The 27674-nt window shown below is 52.8% G+C and overlaps 1 protein-coding gene across 3 annotated transcripts; it reads right to left on the bottom strand.

Annotated features, from left to right (window-relative positions):
- TAFA3 (TAFA chemokine like family member 3) lies at nucleotides 1–27609 on the bottom strand. Of its 3 annotated transcripts, XM_068918407.1 has the most exons (7): nucleotides 27462–27609; nucleotides 26648–26892; nucleotides 17128–17216; nucleotides 16708–16823; nucleotides 6392–6541; nucleotides 4929–5053; nucleotides 1–1706 (listed from the first exon to the last, which is right to left on the bottom strand). In XM_068918407.1, the coding sequence occupies exons 4-7, from the start codon at nucleotides 16820–16822 to the stop codon at nucleotides 1695–1697; spliced, it is 402 nt and encodes a 133-aa protein (XP_068774508.1). In that variant the 5' UTR covers nucleotide 16823; nucleotides 17128–17216; nucleotides 26648–26892; nucleotides 27462–27609; the 3' UTR covers nucleotides 1–1694. The 3 variants fall into 3 exon arrangements, with proteins under 3 accessions (XP_068774508.1, XP_068774509.1, XP_009670447.1); XM_068918408.1 differs by lacking the exon at nucleotides 26648–26892 and having other exon boundaries at nucleotides 27462–27604; XM_009672152.2 differs by lacking the exons at nucleotides 26648–26892; nucleotides 27462–27609 and adding an exon at nucleotides 25983–26019.
- Nucleotides 27610–27674: the final 65 nt, after the last annotated feature.

The raw sequence follows: 27674 nt of genomic DNA, 5'->3' as shown, positions 1-27674 counted from the left end.
TTCTGCAGAGATTAAAATGGATTTAATATTTCACAGTCTGATATTTACATCACATCTGAATCAGGTATTACGTACCCCATTACAAAAACATTTAAATAACAAGTCCTGCAGGTCGCGCGGTTGAAGTGCAGAGGCCACCTGCTGCAAAACACACCTGCATCCTTTGAAGCGTCGCTTTGCTCTCTGCCGCCGGCCCTGCTCATGCCTGGGGAGCACTCGGCGCTTGGGGGCCTGTTGCACGTCAGGTGTTTTCATTCCCAAGGCTTCGTCCAGGCACCCTCCCGAGTCAACAGTGCCCTGTTACACCATCTCCCACCGGCCCCCCTCGGTGCAGGTAACGAAAGAGGCCTGGGGGGAGAACGGCAAGACCACCCGCACTCGCTGGCTCCCCCGGCCGGGGTGGGCTCCAGCAGTGGTGGCACCTTGAGGAATTTGGGATGACAGGGTTCATGCTGTACCTCCCTCTAACTGCAGTATCAGGGGCAACGGTACATCCTGGGAAAGGACATGAGCTCACTGCTGGGACGTGGTACATTCTTCTTTATTTATTTTGTATTAATGCAACAAAGCCTGTCTCAGTCTGTCTGGGTCTCTGGATGGCTGTCTATGCTGCATTAGGCATGACAAACCAAATCGAAAGAAGAAGGGTTCCCCCTCGCATTATTCTGAAATGCTATTGCAAACATTAGCAGTAATTTGGTGCCTGGGACTTGCATTGTAGAGAACAGATATTAAACTAACAGCCTGATTAATGCAATTACCGAGGAAGGAAAAACCAGCAGCATGCTCCACGGCTACATGATACCATCTCCGCTGTCTGGAGCGGTGTCAGACAGCCCAGGCTGCACTGTCGCTTTCACTACATGTGGGGCTGGGTTGTGGTTACATGGGCTAGACTATGGGGCAGAGAGGAAATAGTGCTACCAATGTCAGTGGAGCCCTCCTGGCCTTAGGCGCCCAGAGCGTGCAAACTTTTCCTGGAAACACATCTGGGTTAAAAACAGCAAACCAAACGGAGGGAGGACTTCATACGATCATTGAGTTCTAATTTCCTGATGGTGACACTGATTCAATATCTTGGAGATGGAGGAAAGGTGACTCACAGCAGTTATTTTACCTAAATGAAAGAATAAAGCCAGTTTGGGGGGACTGTTGTCCCTCTCTCTCTCTCTCTGTAATTGTCAACAGCTCTTGTATGACTTGAGAATTCTTTCAACAGGATGGGAAAATGAGCCCATGGTGAGTGTGTCCATGAGGGGGAAGGGGGCTGTGGAGTGATAGGAGTCTTGCAACTGCATTCGGGACCCATGACTGTAGCCTTAAGGGAAGCTGGATGTCAGCGGTAGCACTGGACCGGTACCTGGCATGGCCTGAACAGCAATGAGAAGGGTTCCCAGGAACGCAGGCCCAGGACACCGTCAGGCCTCTGTAAGCCTCAGCTTTCCGGCACAGCAGGCACGGAGCACTGCCAGATGCCCAACAGCAAGGGCAACGGGGTGCAGCGCAGGGGGACTGCAGTGCCCTCTGGCCCAGCTGTACTCTGTCCACGCCAGGAAAGTCCTGCTGCTTGTGGCTCTGCGGAGCGCAAAAGGATCCTCTCCCTGTGGGATCAGCGCTGTGTTGCACCGCTCCATGTCCCAGCTGTCGAAAAGGCAACGCTCACCAGCTGAGTCCACAGCAGAGCACCACTGAAACTATCGTGTGACCTGTGAGCAAAGGAGAGGAGAGTCAGACAGGTGCTTGCCACTGTTCAGCTATTAGGGCGAGCTAGAGCTTCCTTCATGCTCCGGTTATTGCCCACACAGCTCTGAGAAAGGTGTCTCTCACCTCTGGCCAATGTCCTGAACTGCTTCCTCTACAACATCCAGTATTTTGGACAGCGTTTTGCAAGATACAGCAATTTAAGTCACTGTTTCCTTCCATATTTGCCAATGTTTCCGATACCTGTTGTAACTGCTTTGTGCTCTGGCTCTGTCCATCACCCAGCACAACATCTGGATTAAGTGTTAGATCAGTGTAAATGAATGAAGTTATATTAACAATTATAATAGCTAAGTCTTACAATAAACCCATGCTACCGCAAGAATAATGCAAACCCACATCACGAGGGGCTGGCGGCACTGCACTTTAGTGACGTAGCAGGAAGTTTTCTGTTGTTGCTACAGAAGTGAGCGGTCCTGACAGCATCTTGGAGAGCGCACGGGACCCAGGGCTGTCTCTGATGCTGTGTACATTTGCGGTCACTCCCTGCATGCAGATGCTCTCTCGCATGACACTCATCACACCAGGCTACAGGATGCCCTGGCAATTGTCTGGCTACTTTGATCCCGGGCCATGCTTGCCCTCCATTTCACATGCGCTGCAGACTATGAATAGTTTAAACTTATTTTTCTTCAGATTTTCATATCCTATTTAGCCATTACAGTGTCCTTTCTCATGGATTTCATAGTAGGGCCAGAGATTTCTGTCAAGACAGCCTTTGGAGTTATAGATTCATTTGAAACAAGGCTATTTAACCTCTGTGCCTGGCCTCTGAGCGTTCCTCGTATCAGGCACATGTGGCAGAGCCAAGTGCAGATCCAACACAGCTCAGCGTGAAGATCAAACTGGGAGCACTAAAAAGGGGATAGGAGGACAGAATCACGCTCTGCCACACGGCTCAGCTTCGAGCCAGGACGGGGACATGTGCTGAGTACTGCCAGAACTGCCACATTTACATCCCAGCATTCAAAAGGGAAAGGATAAATGGAAAAAAAAGGGAAAGTTTGTTTAGAAAAAGCACAGAGAAACCAAGTGGTATGATAAGGAAGTGGCAGTGCGTGCCACAGTCAAAAAGACCACAATCCTCCTTTGCACTCTTGTAGTCCTTCCTTTCCACAGCCTCCCATTACTCCCTCCTGCTACCTTCTCCACCCTTTGCAGCTTGATGCAATGGAGCAGCAGGAGGTTTCCAGGCTGCTGCCTGTTACAGTTTTGTCATGAATCCTGGGACGAGCTCTTTGGGTTTCTGCTGCTCAACGCCTACACCTATGCAACAATCTCAGCTTTTGCTAGAAAGGTCTTTCCAATATTTTTTGGTGGTGTAAAAAGTTGCAAAGTATGATCTAGAAAACACCTAAAGAAACAAACGACTCAGGTAGGAGATACATAGACCTCCCCATTACTGTTATTTTCTTAACATCTCATGACTTAGAAGATTCTGTGCCATGGTTTTCAATCCCTCCAGGTTGGCGATGTGTTTTGCATGGATTACTTCTAGTTCTGTGACAGCCCTAACCCTAACCCTTCCCCACAAGGGTTCCCCACAACCCTAACCTTTCCCCACAGCAAATAATTTGTGACAGAATTCTTCAGAAAGCCCTTTCCCACTAATGGATTACCCATGGAGACATCATGCTTCCCTCTCGTTTATTTGTTGTTTGAAATGATTTTCCAGAGGAAGTCTGTTTAGTATCTTCTTTGCTAATGGAAATGGTCAATCTGTTTGCAGTGGGCAAGCTATCTAACATATCCAGCTGATTCTCCCACTTGTGAACTATCAGTGAACAGTCCCAGCAGAGGCAAACATCATTTGTTCTTTGCATTTGTTTGATGAGATGCTTGTTCCAAATTTCAGCTTATGGATTATTTGTGAACTCCTTGCTTTGTCTACAGCTTCCCTTTTGGGCTCTGTTCGCACAGAGCAACTGAGAGGTGCCTCAGACTTTCTGGAAATCCAGCCCCCTTTGGGGTTTAGTGCTTAACGGGGCGTTAAAAGTCACCAGTCTTTCTGAAAACATGGATCTGGGTTTCTAAGATGCAGCCTCCCTGGAGAGAAGGGTAAACAAGCCAAAAAAGGATGTTAAGAGGATTGCCATAAAGGAGATCAGGGCTACTAGAAAAGCGAGGAGAGCAGAAGCCCTGGCCTCTTGTAGACTGGAATGGTCCCAGTAGGAACCCAGGGTCAGCAAAGCCCCAGACCCTTTGAGTCACATTATCAACCGGGGGAAGAATTAATTAAGCAATATAAAGAAGAGAAAAAGAGGATAAGCTAAAAGTAGCACTGCAATTACTGGTCACTGATGGATGCCTGGCCAGAGGACCCTCTTCTAACATCCATAAAAATATCTGAGCATGAAAGTGCTTTTTGTGCACAAAAATAATAGCAATAATGAAAAAATCCCCACATCACTTTCCTAATACGGTAATTTTACAGCAGGGTATGAGGGGTGAGAAAAGCTAAAGCATACGGAATAATTACACTCAACTGTATGAACAATGATTACAAAATTATGCAACTGATTAACCATGACATATATATAATTACTAATGAGTTTGATAAAATTTTAATTATACCTTGTTCTTTGGGGCATTCAGCAAGCCATGAAAATAATAATCATGTAACTCTCTGTCACAGATGATTGCTTCAGACAGGGAAGCAGTAACATCCCAGAAAGCCTTGATGGATCCAGGGCTGTGCCAAAAGGCTGGGACGAGGAACCCACTGCTCCAGGGAGCAGCTGGGAGAAGGCGAGCCAAGAGCTCCCAGACAGGCACCAGCCCTGGGACCGACTCGGTGTTCGTGCTATCCTCACACCACCGTGACCGGGCTCCTTCCCTCCCTGGCCCGGCCCGCCTTCCTGCACAGCCGGCGCATAGGCGCCCAGACTGCCCCCTCCACTGGGTTTGGCACAACTGTAGCAAATTGCATATGCCCCAGAGAAGCCAGAGCTCTCCTCTTCCTCCCTGCAAACTCTCTGGGACATGTTCCTGGGTTTCAAAGCAAAAGTCTGATTGTCCTAGGCTGGGGAAAGGGCAGCGAGGTGTCACTCTGCTCTTCCAGCGTGCTTGTCAGCCTGAGCCCGGTGCTCATCGGCCCCTGCAGCTCTGCCCCAGCTCCTCACGCCCCATGGCACAGCTGCCCGCAAGGGATGGAGACGTGGAAATACCTTGGTTGTCTTCACTTTGTTGCCGCTACTGCAGCTCCAGCCGGAGAGGTCTGGCAGGACCTTGCACTCCTCGCCTTCGAGGCAGGGCTCCATCTGGCACCACCACTTCTGGAGCACGATGGAGGCTGGAAGGAGAGGAGGGACGCATCATGAGCGGCCGAAACCACCTGCGGGCAGGGAGGTGGCAGGCCCAGTGGGACAACGCAGGCTGTATGGGCACCAGGGGCGGTCACAGCCACCCTGTGACTGAGGAGCCGAGCTGGGAAAGCCACGAGCCTGGTGGGGCTTGTGGGAAGCCCTTGGCCCCCATGTGCAGCACGTCCAGCGAGCCGGCGGCTTTGCCGTCTGAGCCACCTCCACTGCATCGTGGCAGGAGGTGCCTCCTTTTTGTCTCCCGGACACTGCAGGTGGGAATGCCACCCATTTTGCAGATCTGTGGAAAACAAGGATCTCTGCTCCTTTCCCCAGCTCCAGGCAGGCTCTGCCTCCCTCCTAAGTACTGCCTTGGACCTGAGGAGCCGCTTGTCAGCTAGATGACCTAATTTGACCCAATTTCTCCACTTGCCTCTGAAGTGCCCTGTTTTCTCACACTATCCCAAGTAAAAAGCCTGCCGTCAGCCCTGTCCTCATTCCTGACAACAGCAGGGAAAACAGCTTTGTTCACTAGCCTACTTCAGGCTCCACTTACAGAGGCAAAGTGACTGTCTATTACTACTTAACTATGTTTGACTCTTGTAATTTATGCCTACAATGTGCATAATTACAGGCGACTTCTCTATCTTTGGGAAAGACGACACAAAAGCTGTTCAGGACAAAGAAAACCTTCCCTGAGAATTAATCCAGTCATTTCTTGGTGTTGTGCACAAATGCATTCACATGATATAGGCTCTCAAGTAAATCAATAATGCACTGGCAGAGGCTTCCAGCTGCTTCTGGTGGCTCTACTGTGACACCATATGATGCCATTCAATAAAATATATATAGCTTGAGTTTTGCTTAGCGCTCTTCACAGGCGATGGTGCTGCACAGTTGGAGTTGTGTCTGGGCCTGCGGCTGCAGCAGCATGGCAAACTGGGCGCGCAGAGATCGATGCTGCAAGGCCCAGCTCTAGTGCAACAACGCAACACCAGCACAGCAGCACCAGGGAGGAGCTCGAACCCCCGAAGTGTCATAATGTGCCGGTGCAGGTGTAACCCCTGGGCTGCACAGGGTGGAATAACGTGGCTACACCAAAGGAGAGACCCAAAATGCTTGTTCTCCCCCTCTGTTCCATCGCAGGAGCTCTCACTTTGAGCCCAGGTTGGAGAGTTGCATCCTATCCATGCAGAGAAATCCAGCCAGGGCCCTGGGCAGGATTCCTCCCTTAATCCCAGGTCTGTGGAAACTGCGCCAGCCTGACAAAACAATAAAATACAGTCAGGAGAGAGCGTAGGTACTTGGCTCGGCAACTGCTGGGTACTTACCATCCACGCACGAGGGAGCTGCCCGCGTTGTCCCTGCCACCTGCCCCGGGAAGCAGGAACATTTCACCGTCTGGGAGCGCTCCTCAATCTTGTTCTTATTGCAGCATCTGTGAGCTGCAATGACTTCACATGTGCCAGGCTCTACATGCACTGCAGGAGGGGAAAAACACTCGATTATGTGGGGCTGCCCCAGGGCTCCTGGCCACGTCCTGGCCCAGCAACCCCCCGAGCGAGGCCGGGCAGTGGAGAGGTACAGCTCTGTCAGCCCCAAGCGCAGGGGCTTAAAGCAGCATGTGTGGCAGCCAATGGCCCAGGTGGAGCCAGGGCTTGGGCAGAGCTGTCCTGTGCCCCACAAACTTCACCAGGCCCCAAGGCTGCTGCACACACACATATGGGTCAGTCCAGCCTCTCCCCACCCATCTGTAATGAGGAAGAGCAGGGACCTGCTCCAGACGCCCTGCCATCCAGGCTCGTGGTCCTAACAGCCCTCACACCTGCTGAGCAAAATTAATAGCCTTTTGCCAAGGCCAGGGAAGCGCTTTATTGAAAGGAATGAGCACATTAGTTAATTGGAGCTGAAAACAAGATGCACACTTTGCTACAACGGGGGATGGTGCCTTGTGTTGCCTTTGGCTTCAAACAGAGTAACGCCACCTCTGACCCCAGCCCTTACAGTCGCAGCTGAAAGGGATATTCCCATCTAATCATCACACTCCATCCTCTGCAAGTGGGAGGGAGAACCAGGAGTGCATTTCCACCCTGCAGTGACACAGAAATGTCATGGTCTTCATCAGAAATCCAGGCTACTCTGCTGCTCCCTCATCCCAGTGCCATTAAAATGTTAAGGAAGAAAGAAAAACTCATGTGCTGGCTTATCACCTCTGGGATCTGGGCTTAGAATCTAGTTAGCATCACAAATCAATGACTTTCGCTAGCTAATGGCCTACACAACCACAATACAAATGAGCCAAACAGAACCGGATAGACTTTATTCCCATGACCTAAAAGCGAGTGAACCCTGCAGGTCTTGCTTAATGAGCACTGGAGGAGCGAGCACAGAGCTGCACACTAAGACATCCCATGTGCTGCTGGGAATGTCCTTTGACTTACACAGTAACCAGGAGCCAGGCTGCTAGGAGCACACGGAAGCTGTGTTCCTATGATGTGCCATCCCAAAACACGTGCAGGGAGGCACACACCACACTGTCACAGCCGGCTGCCTGGTTTCTGCCTTTGCCCTCCACTCAAGGCTACGCATAAGTCCTCCCCTAAATCCCCACGGCAGCATCAGCTGCGGCAGTAGGAGCCCTGAGAGCACCTACGGCAGCAATCGGCAGCGAAGCTTGACAAAAGGTGCCAAAAGCAAGGTGCAAGACTGCTGGGGCAGGTGCTCTGGGTGCTCTCCTGCTGGCAGTACTCCTACACGGGACAAGCCTGCGCTCAGCCCCTTTTGCAGCGCTGCCCAACTTTGCTTTCGCTGGGGAGCCCATCACACACAGAGTCAGGGAAACACTGACCCTTACGCTCGCCGCTAAGTTACATGAAAGGCAGCAGGCTGCAAAACCAATCGGCAATGCATGGAGATGCAGTTTATGGCCTCAAATTTACTGCTGCACTGAGCCTATAAACACAACAGCAGCAAGTTAAGTACAAGACCTCCGAGCCTCCTAAGCCTGCAGGTTGCTTTAGTGGCAGGAAGGCAGGATGTGCAATTTTGGTGCCTGTCCTGGCTCTTCCAGACATGGCTCCTGAGAAGCAGCTACGCGGCTGGCGAGGTCCTGCACAATTCAATAGCCAAACTATCCTCACTGAAGATCCCAGAGAGCGCATTTACTCTAACTCACTAAAGCACGCAGGCCCGGGAAAGAAGTGCCAGTTTTCTGCTGGTTTAACCCCTGTTCATTTCTGCTACAATTTCCAGAAGAAGGAAAATAGTGAGAACGGCTGAAGCCCTGTGTCACGGCAAATGCCTGTGGGTCCCCAAAGAGAGGTATCAAATACCCACACTCAATAGGAAACGCCTCCTGCTTTTCAGAAGCGCTTGGAAACCAGCCTCTTAATCTTCTGAAATGAAAGCTCAGGGAAATGGGATCTCTCTTCAGCCTCAAGGGGGAAATTCCTCTGCCTTGCAGCAACATTTTCACCTCCCTGTTGGGAAACACCAGCACGAGCGCGACCTCCCCGCTCGCCTGGCACAGCGCAGCACTGCCTGCCTCCAGGCTCGGCTCGGCGTCGCTGAATCACATCCCTGCCTTCGAGCCTGCTAATTACGTTCACTCGGCGCAGCTCCGATTATTTGGGGGCAGCTCCCGGAGTTTGTACCCAGGGCTGCTCTGTTGTCTCAAAACCTGCAACAGTAGGAGACACTGGAGGCCGCCGGCAAGGCAGGGGCTCAGGGCCCCGCTTGCCCCTGACCGGCACAAGGGCAGTCGTGCCAAATAGCTAATTCCCCTCCTCAGCCATTGCAGGTCTCCCATCGTTGCCAGCTGGTCAGTAATTACCGCAATGGGAAGGGGAAGTTATCAAATATTTATATCCCTCTTACCCCTGGAATTTGCCGCACTGAGTCAGGGATGACCGAACAAACGGCGCGTTGGAGCCGGCAGCTCACCAGAGGCGTTGCTGTGGCGCTGCGTAATTGCTGTGATGGAAGATGTTGCTGCTGTCTACACCAGCCAATTACCCCGAGCCTCGATGACATTTTACACACTTTTTTTGCTAACTTTCACTTGCTGCCAAAAGAGCCAAGAGCCCAGAATCCTGCCTCACCATCCAAAGTAGTTATTTTCCCCTGTTCCCACAGTACCTGAGCCCTACGGAGGGATAAAACAAGGGCAGGATTCAAGGAATTGAACCAGGATGCACTCACCAGCGATGCCACCAGACTGGGACCAGGGGCTGGGTGACATCTGCTTTTGTGCGTGAAGGCGCTGCTGTGGGGAGCAGGGACTGGAGGAAGAGCACGTTGTGACCCTCGGGACTCTGAGGATTTCAAAGCCACCTAACGCCAGGTCCCTCCGTGCACTCCTTCCCCCCAACACCAAGGACAGCGGCCAGTCTCAAACCTGCTTCCTTGAGGAACCAGGGGTTGGTGTGCCCCGCGCTGGCTGGCACGCAGGCAGGATGGGCTGCGCAATTACCATGGCTTTTATTTGGCTTTATTTATTGTTATTTCATGGTCATTTTCTGTTAATGAGCCATTGCCTTCATATCTGCCCATAATAATTACACAATTACCTATCCGGGAAGTATTTTGTAATAGCATCTTTGGCTATAAATTTTATCCTCCCTTCTAAATGCCATCATAATTCAGTTTTAATGAAGGTTCCCACTCTTTCTGAATGCAGAGATGATAGACTCTGGTCAAAGTGAAAAGGAAAGCAACTCATTATAAAACAAATGTGACTATGTTTTGCCTTGTTTTTCACGGTTAATGGGATTTTCCATATAATCTGAGAAATAAGCAGAGGTCCTTGGGCTTGGCTAACCATGAACATGAGCACAGATTTGTGCTTCAGGGTGAACCCACCAAACCACCACGTCCATCCTCGTGCCTTGCTCCCGCACAAACGCGAGCCTGAGGCGATGGCTGACGCAGGAGCCTGGGAGACCTGACCTCGTCGGGTATTTTGCACCAGCCCAAACTCCCATGCGTTTGAGTTCTCCCCACTTCTCTCCCTCTCCTGCCCTGCGCTCCCGCCACGCGCTCTGGTCCAGGAGTGCTGAGAGTCACTTACCCCAGCTGCTTGCCCCTCCTGCAGGTCACATCGTGTCTAAACAAGTGTTTTTATACCCTTCAACTTCAGCACTCACATATGTTTGTGGTTTTGACTCATTTTTTGAAAAAGCCTCTCTATAAAGCTTCATTAGCAGAGCTCTTCCCAAGAGGAAGGCCCAGACGATCCTCTCTGCTCCCTCTTGCTTCAGCTCTCTGGCTTCTCATTTTCAGCTAATTTAAAAAGATTCAGCAGAGGGAGAGCAAGGCAGAACTGAGAAATCGCTCATTAGAGCCATTCAATAAGAGTTCACTAACGTGTCAAAACCCTTTTAATTTCCTCAAAAAGGTGCAGCAGGAAGATAAAGAAAAATTAGATTCTCCTCCATGTTACTGATGCTGGCTTAACCCAGCAACAGCTACAAGAAATGTGGGTTGAAGGACCCAGAGCCTTGGTGCAGGGTCGGCCCCTTTGGCCCCTGCTGCCTCCCTGTGCGCTGCGCTCCCCACGCTCAGGTGCATTGCTGGGTGAGGGCCCCATGCAGGAACATTTTTCCCATTCTGACATTTTAGTGTCTGTGTCCTGCAAAGAGAGAGAGGTCACCCCTTGCACCTCTGGCTGTCCCGGACTGCAGGACCCCCCCCCCACACACACACACAGTTTCTGCTTTCAATTTGCTCTCTCACTCAGCAGATTGCTTTCTGCAGCTTTCTTATTCCCCGGCTCTTGCAGCAAATGAACTCACATCACAGAATCAACGTGATCAGAAGCAGGAAACCACCCAGCACGGGGATAGTTTCCCAGAACCCCAGTTCCAGGAGGAACTGGGTGACCCACATGCTCCAACATCACCTAGCACCCTCTGTGCTCCTGGAAGGCCTTCACCACCATCACCTGTCCAAGCAGCGAGGCCTGCACCTGTAAGTCCTGCACCAACAGGCACGTGCCCTGGAGCCCATCGTTTTGTGTCAGCAGGCACCTGCGTGGTGTCTGTGCAAGCTGTGCCAAGCAACTGCTGCAGGAGTTTTGCAGACTGTGAGCGTGCAGATGCAAGAAACAAGTTCCCACCGGAGCAGGCTGACACAGTCCCATCTGTAGCTAGCACTTGCCTCTTCCCTGCCTGGAGGGCAGGCTATAATGTTAGTAGGAGTGTCTGCAGCCCTGGGCATGCCGTGCGGCGAAGATAAAATCCATCGCAGACAAGGGATGCTCTTACTAATAAGCCTGTGCTTTGTGCTCCAGCTCTGCTGGATTCAGCTACAGGCTGTAATTAGCCCAGCTGCACCAGAGGTGCATGTCTACCATTGTGTGGAGAGTGTGGAGGGTGACTGCCATCCTCAGAACAGAAATGTTCAGAAAGCCCTTTGTTTTTCCTCAAAAGCATACAGCTTTCCTTTGAGCCAGTCAGAGCACAGGCATCTGCTGATAAATGGGGTCAGGCAGCAGACTACAGTGCCAGGAGCTGTTGCCTCCCTGCCCCGGGAAGAGTTGACTACAAGGAGCACTTTGCAGGGGGGCTGACAGACCATCATCGACAGCAGTGCCATTCCTAGCTCAGGCACTTGCTTCTGCTCCCAAATTCAGACCCTGAACTGCTCATCAAAGAACCACCAGTGTACCGCAGAGATCAGGCAGTCTCTGGGCACCAGCTCCTGCAGCCGTCTGGGGCCGCGCACAGCCCTGCCTCTCCCTCGCACCCCTGCAGCAACTGCTCCGCGCAGGCAGAGCTGGGGGAGCAGCACGCAGCCATGGGACTCAGCCCTCTCTCGGGCTGTGAAAGCCCTTCATCCGCTTAAAGGTTTTATGAGCATCCCAATATCCTGTCCTGGGAAGCAACTGCACGGGAAACTTGCCCCAGGCACCTCTCTCCTGTGCAGATCCCTCCAGGCACCAAGTTCCCAGCTCCAGCTGGGAGCACAGCAGCAGGGCATGGTGCATTGCCTTCCCACAAGTAATTGCTCCCGATAAAGCTGCTGGCTGTACTCGAACGTACTGGGGGGATTAAGGAGGCGGAGGGAGCTTTCTCTTTGAAATCTCTCTGCACTGGCAGGGGCAACCTGTCTGCATTCTCCCTAAGTACCTCGGGAGTCTCGTTAGGGCTGACGGTCTGGGACCGGGGACGAGCCACAGCCCAGGAAGTCAGCAAGCAGCTTCGCTCTTCCCTCATTGCGGGAAAAGGGATTAACAGCACCTTGCTGAGGCAAGGGCCACGCTGCACCGCACTGGCAAGCTCGCAGGAGGCAAAGGTGCCGTGGGGGCACCCTGGCACTGGCACAGGGTGCCGCTGAGCAGCTCCTCGCTATGCTGGTCTTTTATGTCACACATCTAGGCAGAAAGAGCCGCAAGTCTGAGAACAAGTGTAGGGAGAACAACAGGATTCTCTGGAGCTCCCTGCAGGTGCTCCCCTATTTTTGCTGAATGGCAGAAAACTGCATATCAGATACAACTGAAAAATGCAAATCAGATGGTGCATTTAACACTGAGAGTAGGAAACCCTCTGAGAGCCTGGGACAAATTCCAGAGCTGCTGGCATGCTTTTCCCTCCCATTTAACTGTTATTTCCCCACTGGAACCCTTTTAAAAAATCTTATCTCAAGGAGCCATAAAAGCATTGTAAAAGCACCAGGCTTTTGAATCCTGCATGTAAAAATAAAATAAAAATGCTGTCCTACTCTGGCTGACCTTTAAATGAGCAGCAGAACATGTTTTTTATGGCGTAACCTGAAATGACACATTTTGTCTGTCTCAGGGAGGTGTGGGCACTGCTCTGCCTGTTCAGTGTAAAATATTGCTCTGTTTCCTGGTGCAAAGTTGTAAAATGAAGAGAAGTTTAACGCGTTATAACTGCCAGGCAATGCCAAAAGCCTCCACTCCACAACGCCTTCCTCCTGGGCAGCGAAATGCAGTTAAACTGGTCTAGAGCATCCTCTGAAAGGCTGCGCAGCACCCTAGGAAACCAGATGGAAACCTGGAAGGCGGCAGGTGAGTTCAGTGCCCAGAACAAGACAGGAACCCGGAGCTTTTTCAGCTGCTCAGGTGAGCTCTGCCTCGGAGACAGCATAGCCTCATGGATCTTGCAGTTTTGCCACAGATCCTGCAGAAGCCACTTCTCATCTTTGTGCCTCCTTCCTCACCTCTGACTTTGCTCATACGCTACTGTCTTTAGGGAAAGCCTTTCTCCCCCGCGCAGCGGCGACGTGAGCTATCTGTACACCGTGCCCAGCAACAACTGTACTACTAATACTCACTAAATAATTAAAGTCATAAAATCACTACTGCCTTAGACACATGTATTATTTAAATGGTTTTGGAGAGAAGTAGACCTGTTTTTATTGCTCATTATCAGTGCATGTCAGCAGGGTTTTTTTTACTGCATTGTCACATCAAAACTTCAGATCACATCATGCTCCCCTTCGCCATATATGCAAGCTCCTTTGTGAACGGCTCATCCAAATCCCACCACTTCAAACTTGCAAGCAGAAAAACAAATGCATGGGCAGTGTGGAGAATAGCTTGAACTGCTCTGCCAACGTGTGTCAGAGAGAAACCTATATGGAAACACTACAGCTAGAGGATATAGCTACGATCAAGCAACCTGAAGTACACAGGACTGGTGCTTCCCACACCCCCACCACAGCTTCTGCCTGATCTAGAGAAGATGGTTTAAAAAAAAAAAATTCTGTCTTGATTTAAAGGCTGCACATCACCTCTCTAAACAAAGAGGGGAATTTGCAGAAGCATCTCACAAATAAAAGCAATCTAGCTACTGTCCTCACTCCAAACAATGACACACTGGCCAGTAAATCTCTCTTTGAGATAACCAGAAATCAGTGTTCTTCATTCATTCAGAGAATCTCATTTCCCAATGGCAAATCCTAGCTGCTGAAATGTCTTTACTTCTGCTTTGTTCACATTCATCCCTCAAAACAAAGGCAAAGGTGACACTCTGATAATCAGCATTAAAGGGGTTTATCTGAAGATGCTGGACCATCTTTGTAGGAGCTACATCCAGACAAGCAAGCCTTGCTCATCAGGTAAAGCTCACCAAGTTACATGGGGGATTAAATTGCCGGTGAATCATTCTTCACTGAGGAGTTTCCTATTCCATTTCCAAATGACTTAATCTCAGCACTTGATTCATGTGGCTATTTAAATCCAACCACATAAACCAAGAAGCACTGCTCTGCTTTGACACATTAGCATTCTCCACGTGTTGGCTGAACATAAGTGATTAGCTCTTATTTCCAAAGCCAGATGTTTAAAATGCATTGTTTTCCTGGAAGGCTAACAAAGAGGATCTGCACGCATTCTTTCTTTTTAAGAAATTCATGAATTTGGGGGATCTGAAATCTTGTGGCCATATAGTCACAATTAAATGCTATGCTTCATTTTTAAGTGCCACACCTGGTTTTAACTGTGAATAAATGCAATGGTATAAATGGTCAAAAGCACTGGCTGTCCATATCCTTTTATGCATGTAATTCATCAGCATCTCTAACTGAGATTCAGTCAGGCATTAAGGGTACAGCCATCCTGTTTCACACCTCCAGTTCATTTCCACCTGCAGAAATATGACTGCAGGTTTTCTAGGGGAAAAAAATGCCATCACAAGTGAGAATGTGACCTTATGAATCATGTTTCAAACATAACCTTTACTAAAAACTGTCCTAAGCGCCGCAGAAGCACAGGCAGACAACAGGAAAACAAAGCCCATGAACCTCAGCAAGCAGACTAAAAATTCCTGTTTTGAGCAAATGGAGATTCAGCCCAAGAAAATAAGAAGTGGACAGTGCAAGTGTGCAAATTTCTTACACTATCAGGATGCGCAGAAAGAAAGCTTGTTAATACAGACACAGAGTGGGGTCAAACCTTGAAGTATTTGCTCCTACTATGGCCTCTTTGCTGTGGGTTAGAATTCACTTGAATAAGAAGCACAAGATTTGGTCCATTGTGCATTACTCTGTGCGAGTGAACCACCCCTCCTCTCTCCCTGTGAACACATGAATACATAAGCATGCCTTTTCATATTCGGAGTGAGACTTATACATAATTCACACCGCATAAATACATTTGGGCATTTGCACTTTTAAACCTAGATGAGGCTCTGCTTTATTAATTCCAGGTCTGACTCTTCCCAGAAGGAGCAGAGCACCTGGCCCTCCAAATTCTCCAGTCAAGGAGAGCTGGACCAAAGCAACAGTTTGTATGAGCATCCCCCAGCCGTGCTCCACCAGATGATCAGTAGATGGGCAGTGATACCGGACCGAATGTGAAACCTCCCCGGCACTGTCTAACTGAGCAGACACACCTGCAAACACTGCAAATCTCCGATCTATCCCAGTGAGCTCCCATTGGAATAACGGTTCGTCTGACACAAATATTCTTATAGCCAGGGCAGCATTTTCAGGAAAGGCTTCACTCCAAGCAATCCCATGCAAGATCGCATCCAAATCACTCAGGTAGTCTGCCAACATCCTGGGAAATCCTGAGCTTGTGCCAAAAATAATTCCAGAGATGACTGAGGAGTTTTATCTTTTCATGCACCTGCTACAGGTTAGAAAGAAGGTAAAGCAGGTAACTGCTGACTAGCTGGTTGACAGAGTCACTCTGGAAGATATGTTTTGGTTTTAAGCAATGAGGATAGGGATTATAGGATTAGAACTGCTTTAACTGTCAGGGAAAAATGACAGAAATAGGACAGGGGTTAGGTGACGGGTCAGGCAATAGCAAGAACATTTTCAAATTAACTCTTAAATACCCTCTTTTCCAAACACAGACTACGCTGGGGCATCCTGATGGCAATCCCTGAAGAACGTTAAAGTTCTGGCACTCTTTCAGCGGTAAAGCCTGGTCCGAGGCCTACGTAACTCCACATCCTTTTTCTCTTTCAGCTCAGACCGTGGCTGCTCTGCTCAGCTCGAAGCTGAGTGCAATCGGAGCCGTACCCTGAGAGCTGGCCAGCACGTGAAGCCCAGCTGCACTGGCAGCGCACAAGGGGAGAGCCCTCACTTTTTGGGGCACTTGCGGTCCATGGGTTAAATTGCTGCAGTCCTAGGCTTACTCCAAAGAGGCAGGAGCAGGAAGCAGGAAAATGAGAACGAACTGAGCCGGCCCTCAGATATTCGTAGGGATCTGATGGGTGAGGTGCTTTGTCCCTCACCCTTCAACAGGCGGATTGGTGCTGGGGTTCCCTGGCTGCTGCCCTCTGCCCAGATGGGGCGATCCCCCCTGTCCCCACGTGCAAGGAGGGCAGCCTCTAGGCTTCGACATGCGCCCGAGTACTGACACACATCGCTACGCTCTCATGCAAAGGCTGCTGTGAACCTCGAGGTCAGGCTGCATGAAACACTTAGTCTCACAAATAAGGACCCTGAGACAAGGGCAGCATGTGCCCCAGGCGGGACCAGCTCAAAGCACTCACTTTGCTACGCCATACCACCAACATGGGAATAACGTCGCCTCCCGTTCGCCAGCATGACCCTTCTCAAACCACAAACGCAAAGCTATGGCCTCAGGCCGTGCCCGCAAGCCACCCTCCCAGCGCCTGGCCCCAGTGCCCAGCTCCCATATTAAATATTTACCAGTCCTCACTTCCCCTACCTGAATGGCTTCTGTGGTGGGCGGAGGCCAGCGTCAGTCTTCCCCATAGCGTGGTAAGGCAGAGAGTGAGCACGAAAACCCATTTGCTCAAGCTCTGTATGTCTCTCTCACTCATTCTACCAAAACAAAAAGAGAAAGAGAGATGCACAGAGGAAGGGAGCTGAGAAGCGCGTTGCGAGGGGCAGCGCACACGTATGCTGCCGCTGCCGAATGCAGCATTTCAGCTCCCGGACGCACACCACGACGGGGGCCGATGGGGCTCTGCCACGACCACGGCCCAGGGCCGGTACAGGCGCACACACAGCATGCACACGTGCGCCTGGGGGTTCATCCGCCACGCAGATTTCTGAAGCAGTGCGGCCCGTTAAGGCAGGTCAGAAGTCACATCTCACCAATAGCAGCAAAGAGAGAGATATTTACCTCTTACTGGGGTTTCGCAGCTAACACCTGTGCATCTGCCAACCTCCGACGGATTATGTTTTTACACAGAAGGGCAAACATCAGCGCACCTGAAAGGAGAGAGAGAGAGAAATAGCGCTTGGATAACGATACCTGCTGGAAGGGCTGCACCTGAGAGGTCAGAAACACTGAGTTCCCGGGGACCAGCTGGGAACGAGCCAGAGCCTCAGCTGGCCACGAGCCAGAGCCTCAGCTGGCCCCTGCACCAGGGACAGCATTTCCACGCTCCGGGCTCGGCATGCCGACCGAGCCACCAGGATACCTGAGGAAGGTACAGAGGTGCGCAGGAGCAGATCAGACAGCAAAGCGCGTATCTGCACGCATGCATTAACGTACATGCTCACAAGCACATGAGCACACACCTTGCACAAAAATCTCTCCAATAATTCAATCCATAAATATGCTTGCCCCTTTTTTACACCAGTGTGACTCCACCTGCTTTGGAGGAGTTACTCCTGACCTTTACTGCTGAGAGAACAGAAGCAGGACCATTAAATCAGGTATTAAGTGCAGATCAGAAATAGTAGCTATGGACCAAGAGCATCTGAGAAGAGCAAGAGTATATGAACAGTGAATCGTTTTCACCTTCTCCACGTAGGGGTTACGTACTCTCTTTGCCTCCAATGTTAGAGAGGTCCCTTGAAGTGAGCTAAAATTGGCTCTCGCAGGCTGGGCACTTTGCACACCACACACTGACACACAGACCACACCAGCAGCTATCCCCAGGGGACACCGGCTCGGACAGGCAAGCACCGCTAGCACCATTTACACACAGAGAGCTGAGCAACAGACTAGCCACTTGTCCAGGTCGACGCACACAGCCCACATCAGGGTGGGAAACTGAATTCAGCTGTCCCAGAGCAATACCTCGCTCTAGTGCTGTCTTTCCTTTCAGCACATTTGCGAAATCTGCAAAACCACACAGACACAAAATTGTGTCCACTATCTTTGCATACACGTGTTCCCCCAATAACGAGATTTGGCATTTAGCTCTCACCTGCTTATCTTCCTGATTAAACAGAGCTATGGGAAATACAGCCTGCCAGAAGCAATGCTGCTCTCCCAGGGACGCTCCCCAGGGCCAGCTGCTCTGGAAGCGCAGCCACGTCCTGGCAAGCGGGTGCTTGCGGAAGAGCCCAGGCCGGCAGAGAGAGGAGACTGCGCCTAGACCCAGCAGAATAGTTGCTATTTATATTACTACAACCTGCCCTATTCTGTCTGGCAGCTGGAGGCTTCCAGCCAGACTCAAGTAGCAGCTGAAACTCTGAGTTTACAAATTGCTGTCAAGTGTCATTAATGAGAAGTGAATTGTTGCAACCAAATTGTATTTAAAATAATGCACTAATTCAGAACGCTACTCATGCTAACAACAGCACGGGGGCTGGATCACAGCACCGTTATCATTCCACATGCCAGGAATGATGTACTTGCCAGCAAAGGAGAGGCAGCAGTCGTGGCACCGAGATGAATGACTGAAACACGCTCCCCAACAAAGATGCCCCTTTCCCAACCACCGTGCATAGAGTGTGGGGCCCCAGACAGCCACAGAACTGGCCTTACCAATGCACCGATTCACCTCCTAACTCCCTTTTAGGAGCTGCCTCCTAAACCTTCTGTGATCAGCGCCTGGAAATGGGTATGCTCCAGACAGGGAGCCTGGCAGGGACTCGAACATCACTCCCCTACATCCCAGGGCTGTGCCCGGATCACAGCAACACCTTCTTCTTTTGACTGAATGGAAGTTAGCATTGAGCGTTTGGATTAGTTTACATCTGTGCAAGAATAAAAACACAGCAGTCACAATATCACCTCCCTCCAGACCTTGCTTTGCTCTTGGCTGAACAACCTGCTCCGCTAGCCAAGAGCCCATAATAACCAGCCTGTCTGCGCCTCTCCTATCTGCGCATCCAAGTACCCTGCAGAGCAAAAAACCCACCTTCCTCATGCATGCAGAAGCTGAGATAAAAGGAAACAAGGGGAACAGCTTCAGTAGCAATGCTACGGACAGAGGAGCTCAGAGCTGGAGGGACTTAATCCTTTGAAATTTTGACCCAAAGCCCCACAGCAAAGCCAAGGCCAGGACTCAGGCTGCCCAGTGCCTGGGCTGGGCACATGCTCATCAGGCTACGTAGCACCTTGACCTCCCACCCGTGCTCACCCACCTCCACATCTCTCCGCACAAAGCTGAAGTGTGCAAACACTGCCCATCCCAGCACAGAGGTGGCATCTCCCCTCCCACGCCACGCTGTGCCCCCGCACACAGAGTGGCATGGGAGGTGCTCAGAAGGAGCTGAGTTTTACCTCATCTGAAGTCCTCAAGGGAAAATTTAAACCTCGAAAGATTCAGTGTTTTACTTTCCACTGCTTTAAACACTTTCCTTGTAATATTTACCACCCGCGGCGCTGCAGGTGGAGATGGCTCTGGGGCTCTGCAAGAAGCAATACTAGAGATAACAGCTTTGACAGCAAAATCTCCGCTCTGCATCTGCAAGGTAAAATGACAACTTCACGGCCTTGTTTATCACCCGCAGGGATCTAGCAGGGTCCAGGCCAAATAACTGCGTCCCCTGTAAAACTTCAGTGCCAGATCATAACTTCTTAACGAGGGTCCATAAACACAAGCCGTAGGCTGCGGCACTGCTCGGGCAGCAGGAGAGCCCCTGCTACGCTGGGGAGGTCAAAGCCACGCTGCGTGGCACGGCACGGCCTCAGAGGATCCTGCACGGGGGCCACGGCTCTACCTGGTCGTGGCACCCGCCGCCCCTTTCTCGGAGCAGCAGCACCTACTTCCCTGTGCCCGGCGGGGAGCTCTGCTGCAGCAGGTGCTCTTGCTGCCTTGTCCCACCAGGCACCTTGCAGCATCCCAGAGGTTAACACAAGCAGCAGCAGCAGCAGCGCAAGGCATCAGCCAGGCAACGGGAGACAGCTGGGGCCGGTTGAAGAAGAAATCTTTAATTTTCACCAACCTTCCAAATTACGTTCTGTTGTGCATCAAACAGAGACACTGAAACACACTCACATAATGAAGTGCCAGAACAGAAAATGCTGACATTTTTAATCAAAACAAAGTGATTTGAGGTGGCAAAAGGGCATTTCTTGTTTTGAAGCGTTTCAAAATGGATTGTTCTGTTTTAAACTGACATTTCAAAATGAAAAATGTTTCATTCCAAAATGCCTATTTAAAATGATATTTTCCATTTTGATTCTCCCAACTGGAAGAAAAATCAGAAAACGTCACCAAAAATGTTGACATTCACCCAGAAAAATGACAAAAACACATTTTTATGTAAGAAAAGAATCTATAGGCAAAAAAAATTCCTAATTCATGCTGTGGGATGGCCAGCCTAGTCAGGAACACACTGCGAAGCACTGCCCAGGGAAGGGCTCGAACACGCCAGCATCCAGGTCTCGCTCCTGCCTCTGCTACGGTCCTGCTAGGTGACAACACGAGCCCCGTCCCCGCTGCCTGCCTCGCCATCTGCTCCATCTGCATTTCGTGGGCACGCTGCCGGGCGCAGGGCTTGCTGTCACCGCTGCGCCTACAGACCCCGTCAAAGAGGAGCCGGTCTCGGGGATGTCAGGAGATGCCGTAGTGCAAACAACTGGTAGCAAGGTCCCACTGGAGAGGCAAACCAAAATAAGCCCTTTCCTGCCCCGAAGCGCAGGTACCGGGAAGCCTCCCACTCCTGCTGCTTCTGAGGGTCCCAGCACAGCTCCTCTTCTCTGTGGCCTGGCTGTAACTCTCCCTTTGGCACACAGCAGCTCAGATCAAACATACTCCACAAAACAAATGATTCAAACACAACTAAATGTCGGTCCTCAGTAACGCCAGGCTGTGACTGCTGTGCACACCTCAAACCACTCCCTGCAGATGCTGCTTTCTCCCTCTGTGATTATTTCATTACGGTGCTCTGCATATTCCCTGAGCAAATATTTATGAATGAGGCTGAGGCTGCTACAGGAAAGGGAAAAACAGAAGACACCCGGGCTTCGCGCGCACACTCCCCTTGCTCCACTGTGAATAATTCACGCCGTGCAATGAAATGCCTGCGGAGGGACAGTGCGGGAGCAGGCTGTGGTGTGCAGAGCACTTGCCCCTGCCTTGGATGCACCATGCCAGGCCGCTCAGGTCAAACCCTTCCCAGCTCTGATGGCCAGGAGCGACCACACTCCACCCAGCCAGCCTCCAAGCCCTCCTCTGGCAGAGTCACAGTTCCCAGAGAGGAGGACCGGCCCAGCCTCGGAGAGCAGGGCGCAGCACGGCACACTCAGCATCAGGTTTTCCATCAACTGGCATTCTCGTGCTCTTGCTTGGCCAGGAGGCTTTGGGCACGGAGCAGAAGTGAGGCGATGAGGCAGTGCAGGCGCTCACCAGGTGGGACAGCTCCACAAAGCACAGGGGTACGGATCCAGGGTGGGAAGAGAAAGATAGGGATAGCCACAGGACCAGTCCTCCTCCAGGTACACCACCACACTCAACCTGCATCTTCTCTCACCTGCCTCTGAAGAGCAAGATCCCAGCAACTGCACTAAACAGGATCACCCTGCCTGCACCTGTGGCAGCTCCTAATGACTCCCTCCAGGCTGCCTGGTGGTGATTTCCCAACCTGAATAACGAGTAATCTACAAATGAATATTTAGGAGAGGGGCATTTTGGACCATTCTGGCAGAGGCAAGGGATGGAGTTGACGTTTCTGCTTTGCCTCCACCTGACTCCCGCCCGGACTCCCTGCCTGCTCCGCGCCTGGCTGCTCGCTGCGCAGTGGCTGGAGGGATGGAGGCTGGCTGGTGCCCTGCAGCGAGAAGCATCCCTCGCCTTCTGGGCCGGTCCCCACTGTCCCCGCTTCCCCTTATCTCAGCACTCATTATTCACAGCTTGCGGCTCACCATCCCTGCTCACGCAGAGAGAGGTGCTGAATGCTAATGAGCAGCACCACGCCAGGGCCGCGGTGCATCGGTGTGTCACTGCTAGATATGCAGCTGCTAATAAGCAAGCGACAGACTGAAAGCAGCAAGTAGGGCAGCCTGGCCGGTCCAGAGTGGGGAATGCAGGAGAGGGCAGCAGGGAAGCTGCCCAGCCCTTGCAGCACCCTCAGACCACAGTCAACGCCTGACACTGCCAGCCAGCCGTGGGAAGCACGTGCTACATTTGGCCCTGCGGCCAAAGGTGCAATCAGGTGGCAGCGAGTGGCAAATTTGGGAGACGAGGGGAGGGGGAAGCTGCAGAACAGCGGTGCCCATGCAACTCTTTCACAAGCGGGCACAGCACAGCCCTGAACCGGGCACTGTCCCATGCTCCCGCTCATCGCCTCGCTAGCAGGGGCCACTGCGTCCCCCTGCCCCCAAGGCAGTCCCTGTCCCTCTGTGCTCTCAGGGAGGTCAGGCAGACGGATCCCCCAGCAGGATCTCTGGGGACACCTGTCCCCCGCGATCTCAGCACTTCTGCTCCCACGCTGCACGCGTGGAGCTCTGCTGCTACTGCTCCGCGCCCACACAGCTCTACTAACACATGGGCCACTGGAGCAACAAAGCACGGTGCCAAGAGCCTGCCCTGAGCCACTGCAGTGCCAGAATGAATTAAACTGGTTTAATTTGCAAGAAAACAATCTCTGCTTGAAGTGGGCATGAGCTGATGTGACAAGACTGTGCTTACTCCCCTGTGTAAAGATGCATTTAGGCAATCTCCGGAGCGCTGGTGGGGCTGTCAGCAGAATCTGCTCTGCAAGAGGTTTCCTCAAAGAATGGATTTTCACACAGTGGCCTGCTTTGTAATAGTCCCTTCAGAGATGTCACAGTCTATCATGCAAATATTGGCACCAGCTTAAAATGTGTTCTACTTCCTCAATAAAAAATTAAGCAGCCCTCTCAGAGCAGCCCAGCCCTTTGTGTAAATCCACAGAGGCCCCCGGGCAGTGCACGCATCAGCCCTCAGCACCGCAGCGAGCCGGAAACGGAGGCTCCGGTGCAGGCCAGAAGGGAGGGTGAGATGCCTCCTGCACACACACACTGCGGCGGATCTCCTCTCCTGCTCCCGCGGCTCGGCCCCACGTGCCGGCAGCGCCTGTCCCCGCAGGGCATCTCCACTGCGCCTCCCCCTCGGAGGCTGAGCGCGGAGACGGCACCGTAGCAGGGACCAGATCAGCAGAGCCAACACAGGGAGGCTCTGCCTGCTGGCGTGAGACCTGCTTCTAAATGTTTTTTTTGGCCCAAGTCTCTCTTGGCTAAGCCAAAAAGCCAGTGCCCCTCTCACCTCCTCCATACCACGCAGGATACGCTTCCAGTGTGCACTATATTTAGCTCAGAAGGGCTGAGCTGTTTGCTATGGCTAAGAAAGCATAAATAAATCACAGAGGTATCAATAATGCAGCCTACACTGTCCACGCCGTACTTAAAAGGGAAGCTATTGTACTGTACTGCAGAAGGAGAGCGGGCGACTGCATAACTTCCAGAGAGCTTATGTGGGCGTTTAAAGAAGCATGAGGTATAAAAAGCCACAATCCACTTCAGCAGGCAGCAGACTTAGCCCTGTGGCATCGGCCACCCAGAGCCAACGCTCCTCCTCAGACCCACCCCGGTACAGGTAATCGGGGCTCTCACTCGCACACAAATTCCCGCTAGAAAACACAGCTGCACAGAAATTGGTATTTTGACAGTTCTTAACACCTATCATCATGAGACTCAAACTAAAAATGTTTGGTCTGACTTGAAATTTTTCAGTCTGGAATGTCATTTTGAAATGAAGCGTGGTGTTCTGGCATGTCAAAGCACCTAATTTTAACTGAAAACATTGGTACTTTGCATTCTTTTACATTCTGTTTTGAATTTTGTGGAATCTTTCATTAACGGTTTTGTTAGTGGCTATTCTGCCTTTCTGTTCCAAGCTGGGATACGAAGTAACTGCAAAAGCACCTGAATGTCTCTGAAGGCAAATCTCCATCTGTAACCAGGGTGGCAGAGACGAGCATTGCTCTGACGGTGCCCATGCCTCTCCCTGTGCACACATGCACAGACACAGTGCACTCTCATTGCTCCGGGAGCGCAGGAGAGGCAGGTCAAACCACAAGACAAGCATCCCTGCCACAAAACAACCCAAAAAAGCGCTAGCTCCAAGTAGGCTGCCTGCCAGGGCCTCAGGCCCCGTCTCACCACCGCAGAGAACGCTTCCAGGAGCAAGGCGCCCTGCTCCTTGGGCAACTACTATGTGGACTGCTACTTGGGCAACTAGCTACTAATATGGTGAAAAATGCCTGGACAATCCACAGAGGATCAGGCCCTCCTTGTGCAAGGAATATCCAACACAGAGTGTCTTTACTGCGAGGACATGCAGCCAGAGCAGACCGAGACGGGGAGCAGGGGCCAACCTGCCCTTGGCAGAACGAGCAAGGCGGCACACGGACACCTCCTCTCCGCATCAGCGCAGAGCCTCAGCTCTCCCGAGTGTCACATTGCTCTCACACCTCAACCTTCATACAGCAATTTTAATTTTTGAACGCACTTTTTAAATACAGCAGAGAGCTACGTATGACGAAGTGCTAGCAGAGTTAGCAGAGGTTAATCATGAACAGCCACGAGGCTGATCTCAGCACTAAAGCGTAGCTATCATTTTCCAAAATCATAGGATCGGGTATCTAGAGGCTTTTTCTCCCTCTCTGTTAAAGCCACATGTAAAATTGTGAACCTCCAGCCAGGACCGCTCCATCTGTAACTCCATTTGGAAGGCAGCCTGATGCCCCACAGTGTTAATGAGGGACTTTCTGTCATGCCAAATTATGCTCAGAGTTTTGGAAGTCTGGAGCATTATTTGCAAAGGTCTGTATGAGCTGGATAATTATACTTAGCAAATCTCCCCCCCCCTAAAAAACAGAAAGGAGTGGGGGAGGCTGGCACATTCACAGGCTTTCAATGCTAAATAACACATGCATTCTCCAGTCCAGCTCCAACGCTATCAACCTTTATGCACATGTGTCCCAGTAGTTTTGCTGGCTCTCTAAAAGCCATTTTAATACTCCTGCTATTTCAGCACATCTCAGAGCTTCAGCATTTTTGCTTAGCGTAAAAAAAGCTGCACCCATTGGCTCGACAGAGCACAGTCCAGGGGGTCACCACTACCAGGCGGCCCAGTCACAGAGGGGCAAAGCAGTCGTATACAAAGCCCAGAAGGAACAGAAATATTTCCACAATTGCTGTAGGAGATGCTGCAGTGCACCTAGAGATGCTAGGTGGCAATTTTGTTCGACTGCTCCCCTGAAAAGTCAGACCACTGCAGCAATGCCCTGGTACGTGGGAACACAAGACAACCGCAGACTTCAGGGAACTGATTAGCCCATAGCCATTTTCCAAACAGGACAAAGCGCAAGGATACGTAGGCCCCATCAGTGAAATTATACGGGGCGGCAGACACTGCATCGTCTGCCATGCTGCACGGTTCCCTGGCAAACCTCGTGACAGCGGTGGCTGAGTCAAACCTCCCTTGTAGGAGAGGGAGGGCTGGACCCCCAGACCACCACCCTTCCTGCTCCGTGCTCTCAGACAACACTCCTGGGAGGGAAGCTGTCCTCTCCCCTGCCCCGAAGCAAAGCTCAGGCAATTGCAGCAGCGCTGAAAGGCTTCAGTCTCCAGAGAAGCTGATACCTCCTCGAAAGCCTTGAGCGATCATGAAAACAAGCAACGAGACACCTCCATAGTCCCCTGGGGACGACGCAGCACAGGCTCCACTCTGCTACTACTCTGCTCCAGCAGCCAAGGGGAGGGCAAAGGCAGCAGGGCAGGCTTGGCAGGGAGGGCATCGCCCTCCTCACCTGAGGCTGGAAAATCACCTGAGCACTGGATCCTCTGCCGCAGACAGGCAAGGAAATGCTCAGACCTGCATGGGCTGTGAGGTTTGGGCCCAGGACCTCCGAGATACTCTGCTGCTGCCCATCCTGAGAGAAAGCTGCAGGCTCCGAACGCGGCTGGGAGGTCCCTGGAGAGGCTGGTCAGCAAGACGTTCCCATCTTCCAAACGCAGACCGACGACGACAGCAGCAACCTCCAGTGCCAACAGCTTAGGGTTTATCAGTGCAAGCCACCAGACCGGCTAACTCCTAGCTCCTTCCGCAGTGCTGATGATCCTTAATTATGGGCAAAGCTGAGGAGTTAGAGCTACAGCGGGCCTCAGCAGCCCCGGGGGTGAGGCGTCCCAGGAGGGCTGGCCCGCTCAGTCGGAGCTACGCAGACTGACGGGCGTTTGGCACGGTAGCTCCTGCCCCCCGTCGCACTCTGCGCTCGTGGCGTCCCTCCAGCGCTGCCCGACGGCGTCCCCCAGCCCAGCGCAGGGCGGCCTGGCCAGCAGCAAGCGCTCCTCTCTGGAGGAAACGCCACAGCAGGCGACCGCACGGCCATCTCTCGGCAAGCCTGGCCCGAGCCCCTGCAGCGCAAGGCTGAGCTGAGCCCTTCCGTACGCATCATGTAGCCTCCGCTACTCTTACTCCGGGTACACTTACAGCTGTGCAGCCCTGCGGCTCCGGCGGTGCCCGCGGCCCCTGCAGCGGAAGGCAGCCCCACGGCCCCGGGCGACGGCGGTGCAGCGGGGAGGCGCCGCGGCAGGTCCGGACGAGGCAGGTGCTCTCCGACAGGGAAACAGGCAGAGAGCGGCAGAGCGCTCCTTCCCCGCAGCGTGCTCGCTCCTCTCCTCTGGGCTGATTTATTTCCAGCTCCTTGCTCGCTCCTCCAGCGTCTGCAGTGCTTTCTTCCCAGCCAAGGCAAGCGGGAGAGTTTGCAACTTTAACTCGGCCCAAGCGCGGGCCCGGCGCCTCCGTCTCCCCGCTGCTGCTCCGCTCGCGGACCCACCCGGCGCCGGAGACCTCTGCGGGGCAGAGAGCGGCCGCTCCTGCGGGCTGCTGGGACCCGAGGTCGCCAGCAGCGGGCCGGGCCGGGGGAGGCAGAGCGCCTCGAGCCGGGCGGGACCCCGGGGCGCCACCCGCGGGGACCGGCAGCCGCGCTCGCCCGGAGGGGGCTGCGCAGCTCAGGCCCCGCTCCGGACGGCCGGGACGGGCGGCCGCCAGGCGAGCGCGCCGGGGCGGAGGGCGACCGGGCAGAGGCCGTGCGAGCCCGTCAGCTCCCTAACGGGGACCCCCGGCGCCCCCTCGGCGACGAGACGCCGGTTTTGCCGCCCCGGGAGCGGCCGGCGAGGAGGGGCCGACAGCGGCGGCTCCCCCCCCGGCCGCGGCTCCCAGCCGCCCGCCGCCCTCCCGGCCCGGCCCGGCCCGGCCGCCCCAAACTTCCCCGCCGGACCGGGCCGGGCGGGGCTGCACGTACCTGTTGGCGCCCTGCGCGCGGGCGGGGGCCGCCGCTGCCCATGGCCGCGCCGAGTCAGCGCCAAGCGCGCGGGCCGCTGCGGCCGGCTGGCATCGCCGGGCTGCGGCGGCGCCGGCACCGCGCTCCGCTCCCCTCGGCTCCGCGGGGCGGCGGCGGCAGCGCGGGCGGGCGGGCGGCCCCGGAGCCCGCGGCGGCGCGAAGGGGCGCAGCGCC

This window comes from Struthio camelus, chromosome 24, assembly GCF_040807025.1.
Source record: "Struthio camelus isolate bStrCam1 chromosome 24, bStrCam1.hap1, whole genome shotgun sequence".
NCBI classification, from domain to species: domain Eukaryota; kingdom Metazoa; phylum Chordata; class Aves; order Struthioniformes; family Struthionidae; genus Struthio; species Struthio camelus.
The sequence above is the reverse complement of the archived record's forward strand: the minus strand, read 5'-3'. Positions and strand labels throughout refer to the sequence as shown.